The sequence below is a fragment of the Grammomys surdaster genome, unplaced genomic scaffold (assembly GCF_004785775.1).
Source record: "Grammomys surdaster isolate TR1022 unplaced genomic scaffold, NIH_TR_1.0 573, whole genome shotgun sequence".
Classification (NCBI taxonomy): Eukaryota; Metazoa; Chordata; class Mammalia; order Rodentia; family Muridae; genus Grammomys; species Grammomys surdaster.
In genome coordinates, this window is record NW_021604992.1 from 281986 (window position 1) to 292069 (window position 10084).

At 36.9% G+C, this 10084-nt stretch overlaps 1 gene segment (V, D, J or C); it reads right to left on the reverse strand.

The window, feature by feature from the left end:
* Positions 1–1209: 1209 nt before the first annotated feature.
* LOC114633274 lies at positions 1210–4976 on the reverse strand. The segment is given in 3 exon segments: positions 1210–1532; positions 1655–1780; positions 4907–4976. Coding segments are annotated over 2 exon segments (372 nt in total).
* Positions 4977–10084: the final 5108 nt, after the last annotated feature.

The window sequence follows — 10084 nt, forward strand, 5'->3', positions numbered from 1 at the left end:
TGGCTCAGTAGTTTAGTGCACTTGTTACTCTTCTAGAAGACCCAGGTTTGGCTCCCAGTACCCACATTCTGGCTCACAACTGTTTGCAACTCCAGTTCTAGAGGAAGATCTCAAATCTTACCTTAAAAACCTTACGTTGGATCTTATAAAGTTAAGGACAACTCTTTAATGCAGTTTTTGTTTGTTTTGTTTTGTTTGTTTGTTTGTTATGCTTGTCCTTGGTTTGATAAAGGACCAGAAATATCTAATAGTTTAAATGACCTTTACATTATCTCAGTAGCCATAGGCTCCCCCAATTTCACTACCAGGTGACTAATAGCACAAGTGACATCCATGTTATTGATATGACTGAGAATATGCCAGAACCTTCCTTCAGATCATAAAATAGTACAGGTAACCCATCTCTAAAACTCATGTTCTTGGAAGAAATGACATGTATCCTAGGTTGAGTTTCTATGTAATTACACTTCTTTGTGTACTAGAGATTATATTATACCAGGAAACCTTTTTTCCAAATTATGCAATGTCTAAGTTGTATGGGAATACACTACCTGACACCAGAGTTCCCAAGTCTGATCCAGATTAATGAACTCACTTTAAACTGGGTTTTATTTTTCACCACTTTACAGTTTGCTTAACCGCCTGTAGTCTGGCAGAATTCCCCTTACTCCGAGGATAGAAGAGTGGTGAAAAAATCCTTGAACTGGAGTTACTAAAAGCAAGGAATGATGCAGGTGTTGGGACTAAATCCCATATCCCGGGAAGAACAACCAGTATTCTTAATCATCTCCCCATACACCTTTCTCGGGTATAAATCCTATACATAGAAAAAATATTTTTGCCCAAAAATTTCCTTGGAGAGTGTGTGTGTGTGTGTGTGTGTGTATGTGTGTGTGTGTGTTGACAACCCTCCTGCAGAATAAATCCTAGCTGTTCCCAGAACTCTGCTACTCTGGAACAGTTTTTTGTTTGTTGTTTATTTTGTTTTGTTTTCTGAGACATGAGAAGTATTCCCTTGCTTTGAGGAGAGTAGTCCTGGGGAAAAGGACAGATTTGGGACATCAAATGTTTCTCTGATCCCTGTATAAGAACATCACACTGATATTTAAGGCCTGACAAAGAGAAAAACTCTCAGCAGCTGAGCATCTAGAGTCATCGTAAGGAGCAGTTGGGGCAGCCTGTGCTCTCACTTCTGCTTCCCTGGATGGTTTATGTCAAGGCTTCAATCACTGTGGGAGGATTACTATAACCTTGTTGACAGAAATAATCTGCGACATCTTCAGGCTGCAGTCTATTGATCTTGAGAGAATACTGTGTGTCAGATCCACTGCCAGTGAACCTCGATGGAACACCATCTTCCAAGTTGGTTGCACCATAAATCAGGAGCTGAGGAGATTTCCCCTGTTTCTGCTGATACCAGTTTAGATAATCGTAAATATTCTCACTTGCTTGACATGTGATGGTGACACTTTCTCCCACAGATGCAGCCAGGGAGGCTGGAGACTGAGTCATCTGGATGTCACATCTGGCACCTAAGATTGAAAAATTGAAAACAAACCCCACATGATTAATTCTGTTGCAAAGAGATTTTCACTGAGACCAAGCAGCACTGACTACAGAAATCTGAATAAATTTCCAATGCTGTCTTCCTTACCTGTATGCCATAGCAGCAGCAAACCCAGGAGCTGAGTGGGCACACTCATGTCTGTGTGTGATCTGTGTGAGGCTGACTCCAGCACAGCATGTGACCAGACTATGAAGAAGTCTTCATGTCTCTGGGCTGTGATTTGGGTACATGTAAATCAGCAAAGGGTAGGCACAGCTGCAGGACTTACCAGGTCAGTAACTCATTACAGTCCTATGATTCTCTTATGTCTCCAATCAGAGCTCAGTACAGGTTTATTTGTAGGGAATGTGCTTCTCTTTGAACAATAAACAACAGCAACAGTCTATGAGTTGTACATTATTTTCATATCACATTCCATGTAGAATTTACTTGCTATGTTTTCCTCCATGGAAATGTGTATCAGATACGGTACAATTTTACACACTACACAAATGGTTCCATTTCCTTTCAAAGTTAGGTGTACATGTTATTACAGTCATGGAGCTTCTGATGTTTTTTCCAATCTGTTTGTGAGACTAAATTATAATTATAACATTTTCACCTTTCCTCTCTTTCCAGTTTCCCCCAAATAATACACATCTCTGTTCTCCTTCAAATTCACAGCTTCTTTTCCCATTAATTGTTTTTGTATGCACTTATGTATTTCTACACACACACACACACTCACAGAGAGAGAGTTTCCTAAATCTAAATTGTTGAGTCTTGTATTGTTATTGTCATACAATAATATTATATGTATTATATGTATGTTTTCATGACTGATCTTTTCATTGTGGACATTCAATTGGTGTGGTCTTCCCTAGGAAGGAAGATCTCTTCTGCTGCCAGCTTTTCCCAATCCTTTATAGCATGTTTATAGATATAAAGTCTCATGGGTTTTTGCCCATCCTGTTTGTCATGCTCATTGGTGTCTTCCTTATTCAACTACTATTGGAATAACAATTTTGTTGAGACTTGTAGGCATAGCTTCTCTTGTTACTATGAGACACAAGCTCACAGAAAACTCTCTGATCCTCTGTCTCTATCAATCTTTCCACTTCATATTCCTAAATGTTCCCCAGCCTTGCGTATGGGAACCTTGTGTAGATGTATCCATTTTTACTGAGCTCCAAAACTAGCCTTGCACCATCTTGCTTACAATAATACACAGAAGAGTAATAGAATAATACCAGAAGTCATGGCTTGTAAATATATGATCTCATATAAATAACCCATCTTTTCAAGTAAACAGTTTCATTTTACTTTTTTGGTGACAGCTCAGCTAATCAAGAACTACTTCGTTCAGAGCCAGACAAAGTCATGTGTTTTCTTCCCTTCCTTCTATACATAGGAGCTCTCTTCAAAATTCATCTGGAATTATAACTATATCCAATGTGCCTGTGAGACTTCAGGTCATTGTACCTGACTTTTTCCTCATCTTAATGTAAGATATGAGTATTCTCTCCAGAAATAATTATTCCTGTTCTTAAATGTACAATGTATCTCAAACTTGCAAATGCTATGAGTACCATATAATAGTGTCTGGGTTTGGTATTAGCAGATGAGATGGATCCCTAGGTACAGCAGTCTTTGAATAGCCTTTCCTTCAGTCTCTGCTCCACCATCTGTCCCTGTATTTCCTTTTAACAGGAGGAATTATGGATTAATATTTTTGAGGTGGATGGATGGCCCCATTCTTCAATTGGGGCCCATGCCTATCCAGTGGATATGGTCTCTATAGGTTCTATCTTCCTTTTGCTAGGTATTTTGGCTAGTGTCCTCCCTGTTGGGTCCTGGGAACTTCTTGGGTCCCTGGCATCTGGGACGTTCTAGTGGCTACCCCCAGTTCCTTCTCTCCCACTGCTACACACCTCCTTTCAAATTGCTGACCCTCTGTTCTTCTCCCCCATCCCCTCTCATGTCTGAACTTCTGCCTCTTTTTATCTCCCCCTCCTTTGTCCCTCCCAGCCCCCCCCCCTCTACTTCCCAGAGATTATTCTCTTCTCCTTACTGAGTAGGACTGATCTTTTAGATGATTACTTCCTGGCTTCAGTTTGCAAAAGTTTTATTGAGAATTTTGCCATCTCTCTTCATAAGTGAAATTGTAGTTTTCTTTGTCTGGTCTTTATATAGCTTAAGAATAAGGGTAACTATGCCCTCATAAAATTAATTAGGAAATGTTCCTTCTGTTTCTAATTTGTGGAATAATTTGAGGAGTACTGACATTAACTTCTCCTTGAAAGTCTGATAAAATTCTTCACTTCACCTGGTTTTGAATTTTTCTGGGAGATGGGGTAATAGCTTGAAAGAATTTTAATTATTGCTTCTATTTCATTGATGGCTATGTGTTTTGTTAAATTGCTTATCTTCAATGTGAATATTCTTCATTGTGTCCTATAGGTTTGAGTATGTTGTGTACTCATTTTTATTAATTCTAGAAAGTCTTTAATTTCTATAAATTGAGATTTACTTAATACTAAATTTTCAATTTCTATGAGTTTGTAAAATTTTTGTTGTGGGTTGATGATATTCAGTTCTAATCAGTGGTAGTCAGATTTGCCTGGAGTTAATTTCAATTTTCTTGTATATGTTAGGATTTCCTTTGTGTCCAAGTATGTCATCAATTTTAGAGAAGGCTCAATGAGAAGTCAAAGGAACATATATTTGTGTATGTGTGTGTTTGGGTGAAAAGTTTTGTAAATATCTGTTAGGTTCATTTGCTTTAGAACATCTCTTAACTCCAGTATTTCTGTTTCATTTCTGTTTTATGGTTTTTGTCTTGTGCTTCTGCTATGTTGCAATACTAAAGGCCCCTTGTGGGAGAATTGCTGAGATCTAGTGAAGACATGTAGTCCACACTATTAGTATTTGTGTTTTTACACTAAAGCCTAGATATCTGGAATTGGAAAAGTTGTAAATCTAAGTGCTGATATTTGGTCTTGTCTTTTGAGTATATACTTTATTCCTTAGTTTCAGTTTTTTCTTTCTTGTTCTAAATAGCATGTAGTACCTGTGTATTTCCTGATCTGACAGCCTTTTGAGTTTCTGATTGATGTGGCCACTGGGCCTTCCCTAAAAAATATCTCCAAGGTATTTGGAGCTAACAGTAGTGTAAGTTGTATAGGAAGGTGGAGAGAAAGGTGTCCAGGGGCAGGTGGAATCAAGTGTATTCCACGAGAATCTACATAAAGGCCTGGGAATGGGGCAAAGCATGAGGAAGGCCCAAAACAGGTAGGGGAATAAAATAGGAGATTCTATATTTTGGAAAGAAAGAAGAGTGAAGATTTTCAGTTAGCCTACCTGCATCACTGACCTGATTGCTTCACTGTCAGGCTTTGCTAGAAGGTTTCCATAAAACAACTGTTAGTACTGGGGGCTGGAATATAAAAATGAATGGGATAGGGTGGTTATAAGAAAAGATCTGCATGAACCTCTGGTGATGGAGGCAGAGAAAGAGGGAAGACCTCAGCTGGTGGCTACAAAGATATGGGGATAAGACTGAGGGACTGGACTTGGAGGAGAAGAGAGAAAGGTTAAGATCTGCAATTAAGTTACCTGCTTCCCTGTCCTCCCATGGGTATACTTCCCATATGAGACAGTCACAGCATTCTTGGCCATGTACTGAAAGAACTCTGTGCATTATCACTGAGATATTTGCACATCTATGCTTATTGGTAGCCCATTCATGAGAGTTAAAAAGTAGAACCAGCACAGATGTCCATAAATAAGAGTTAATACAGAAAATAGAGTATATACACACCACAATAATTTATTAAAATGTGTAGAAAAAATAAAATTGTGGAGTTTCTCGGAAAGTGGATAGATGCGGAAACTATCATATAAAATGAGGTTACCCAAAATAAGACAAAAATAAAGTTTACTATCATATACAGATACTCTACTATAAAGTATATATGCAGACATTCACACACACACACACACACACACACACACACACACACAGAAATTATGCATACAATACATCTTTTTATAAAAGGTATATGTTTTTTAAATGTTAATCATAAGAACCTGAGCCTTTTATTTTCAGGAAATTTTTCAGGTTTTAATTATAATGTAATTATTGTTTCTTTGATAATTTCATTCACTGTATTTCACCCCTATTCAATCCCCTCTACCAACAACTTTCAAATACACACATCTTTAACCTACTCTCAATGCATAAAATGAAACCACTCATTTTTTCAATTATTAACTAACCTTAACTGTCTTTTTATGTACAATATTTGATTCAAATTCTGTTACTAGGAGACATTTATTCTTCAGTTAAAACCCTGCATTATTCCTAGACCTGGAAGAATCTGTTTTAGGAGTTTTTCTTATTCCAGCTATACACTATACCCATGGATTGCAACATTCTTGCTTTTACCACTCACTACTCAGAAATCTGAGTCCATTTTCCTTATAGAAACGGTGTAAATGAGGAGCCTTTCAAGCAGTTTTATCAGGTTTTTCCTACCCAGGTCAGGCTAGCTCTGATTCTAAGTTGTTTCACACAGAGAGGGTGACTGTCAGGTAAACCAATAAAGCTACTGTCAGGTCTGTAAACTGGTGCTAAGGTAGAGTAAAGAGAGTTCAGCTACAGGAGAGCTTTGCAGGTTTCATTACCTCAAATATCTTTATAAACTGAAGGCTTCTAACATGCCCTCAGTCAGAGAAAAACTCTCAGTCAGTTGGGGACACCACAAGGAGCAGCTGGACCAACTGAACCTCACATTTCTGCTTTATGTTCTGATGTGTATCTATCAGATACAGTTGTGGGTGCTAAGCTATTTCTTTGTTGACAGTAGTAAACTAAAGCATCTTCAGGCTGTAGGCTGCTGATGACAAAGTTGAAATTTATCCCTGATCCACTGCCTCTAAAACAAGAAGGGACCTAGAAATGCTCAGGGAAACATACATGGTGTGGACACTTATAATTCATGAAAAATTAGTAGAAAGGGGGGAAATACATTATCTGCTTAATTTTTCAGGTCTAAACAAAAGAAATTCCTAATGATTCAGTTTTTCCTTATATAGAATGAAAAGTGGTATTCACTTATCACCATATGCTTTTTTGCTTTGACCAATAACATTAGCTGAAATCCAGATGAATGCCCCAATGATCAGTGACAAGGACAACATCTTCCTATTTTACTTCCTCTTGTGTATACTGAGCATGCCACAGCAAAGAAAGAGGCAAGAACACCAGATAAAAGAAATATCTGTGCAAATTATGCTGACTTCATATTACTGTAAGTACTAAGATTGTCAGAACAGACTACTTGGCTCTTATCTTCCTATCCTATAGCTCCCTCACCTGGCCACTTGATGTAGTGTTTGTAGTTGACAGAAAGCTGTTTGTTTCACCACATACAGGATTAGGTAGTGATATATAATATTTAATTCAGTTCTTTGTATACCTAGAGTCATCTGGAAAGTATAGCACCTCAGATCCTTTGTCCTGGTTCATGCTTGTGTTGTTTCCCTTGGTGTTTTTCAAACTATAGGCTAAATTGATTGATATTTTTATCATCTGGATATTTTATAGACCCTCAAACTTTTTAACACTATAATGCTAAGTAGAATTAATGAAGAAGAGATGCAAAGATTTGAGGTCCTAGTAAGACATTTTTCTTCCAGAAGGGTCAAATGTAAACTTTAAATAGTTGATAGGCCTAAACATCAACACATAGAAGTTTGAATATGTAAAATGTTAGTTTACCCCATTACAAATAATAAAAGAAGTCTTATACCTATATATGTTGTATTTCCTACAACACAGTGTGAATTCAAAGTATTGGACAGGCACTCCAAATGCAGTACAGAACAGCAATTAATTTATTACACTATCTAAAGGAATAGTATTCTGAGAAATTTAAATCAGGAGAGGGCATTTTAGCAGGTTTCTCTTGTAAAGGCAATGTCCTTTCAATAGAGTCCTATAACCAAGATAGAGTATCTTTGTTTAATTGTGACAGTGTATGGGCCTGGTAAAAGTCCTTATTAACGACTTACAATGTCAAGCATTAAGATTGTGGTTCAACACTCTAATCATCACAAAATACAAATTGCCCTCACTATGTAATCATCACAAAATAGAAATTGCTCTTTGCTTCCACACTATGAGGTCATGGGAGACATGAGGAATTTTACTTTAGTAAGTGCTTGAATTGACAAAACTTGCGATGCTAGACTTATCAAGCTTTATTGTTTAGTTGTACTCAGCAGTGGTTATTCTTAAGATCAAAGTGTTAGTTTTAGTATTAGACCTTATAAACTTTAATTTGCTTCTTATTTTGCATGGGCAGATGTATACTTGAGTGTAATAACAAAGTTTGTAATCACTTTGATATCTTTGTATTCTGTCATAAATGATTAATACTAAGGAAATGAAGTTTTTCAGCAAGTTCTTGTTCAGAGATGGACTTATTGGTACTGTCTAAGCAAACATTGTTCTCTGGTACCTGCCAAAGCCAATACTACACCATAGCAACCCTCGTGGTAGCCTATGAAGTAAATTGTTGAGTTAGTAAATTTTTTGTTTGTTTTGTTTGTTTGTTGTTTTTTAAATTTATTTTTTAAAATCAAATCGTGATTTTTACTTACTCACACAGAGGTTATAAATACAAAAAGGCAGGATGTGGGGAAGAGGATGACACCAGATCATGAGTGTACAGGAGGAGTAAAGATATCATTCAGAACAGGGCATCGACTGGGTGAAGGTTCAGGGAACAGGTCACTATGACTCTGCCTATGATTCACTTGTCCTTATCTAAGTTGGTATTATCCTCCAAGGCTACCTATTTACAAGGTCTATGACTACTCAGGCTGGAAATTTCCACAAAAGCTGCCTGTTTACATTAGCTTATAGCCATCTGTTTCAATGTTTTTCCACAGAGACCCAAGACTTGGTGTTAGTATACCTATATGACAGGACTATTGCTGATTTTAGGCCTATGGCTGATTTTAGGCCTTCAGTGTATACGCAGGGCTGCTCCTGACATCTCCTCCCTTCTCTAAGTATAGAAAGATTGTGGTGATTCTAAGCTTGCAAATGTGGAGATAGAGGCCTGATTTCCAATAATTGAAGGGGACTTTGTAATGGTTCTGGTCCCCCTGTCATTGTCCAGCGAGTCATGAGGGCCATACCCATCCCAATATCGTTTTACTGGAGAGAGGATACTTTTGAAATCAACCCCTATGTAGTCAGGCTTGTCTCTCAGGGAACCCAGAGAGATATTTTTGACTTTTATTTATATTCTCTTGCAGTACTTAGCCTCTTCGAAATGGACAATAATCATCAGTTTCATGAGAACGAAGATGTACCTGTAAGGTTCCTTGAGCCATCTAAGCTGGACATAAATAGCAAGTCTAGGTATTTAGATTTAATTAAGTGAAATTACATAACCAATATATGTCAAAAGCACACAAATTAAGAGAGAAATTTCTCTAAGACAGTGTCTGATTGAAAAGGGTCTTGCTAGTACCAAGTCAAGGATAATGAAATGGTTCTGGGGAAGACCAGTGCATAGGTGATGACAAATTGTTTATTTCAGAGAGATCAAACAGTAATCGTAGCATTTTATTTCCTGAAATATTTCTGTTATTGACAAATGTGTATAAAGTTTCATTATTAAGTAAAGCAAACTATGTAATTTCAAAAAGACACACGCTAGAGTCATTTTTTTAAAACAATAATAAGGACGTTAAATTTACATTTTGGAATGGCAGCTTAAGTGTAAAGTATTCCAGAATCTACTAACACAGACATATTGGCAATTTTAAATTTTTATGTGTATGAATGTTTTGTCTGTATATACCTTTGTTCACCATGGGAGGTTGGCAGACAGCAATAGATCCTCTAGAACTGGAGTTACACAAGGTCTTCCATAAAGCTGATAACTTTCTAACACAGGTTCTCTGGCAAAAATAAGTGCTTTTAAACTGTGAAGCATCTCTCCAGTTCATGTCCCATTTTGTGTTTTCACTTTGTTTTTTGTTTATTTTTTTTAATTACATAATCTTTCTGTACAGAATTCCTCCACCCCAAGTGTGTAAATTCATGCTGCTTTAGAGTAGAAAAATACACAAATGAATCTTTACAATATGAAATGGCTTTTCCTAAATTAAAAACAATGAGATTTTGTCTGTCTATGTAAATAAATGTTGAGAGAGCAGCAGAATAAATTAGTTGATAGTATGGAATAAAACTATTGAAGCTGAGAAATGGATTCACAGCAGTGACTGTAGCAATGTGTTTATATTAAATACATGTGTTTACTTCATGTTCAGTCATATATCAATGTAGTGGCTTTTTATTTTTGGAAAATATTTTAATGTAAAATAAAAGTAAATATGGCATAAAAATCCAATTAACCAATGAAACCAAACCCACAGAGCTGACTCATAATTATAAACAGCAAGCATATGACACTGTTTGTACAGTTTTGTAAGCAATGATCTGGTCCTTAGCACCTA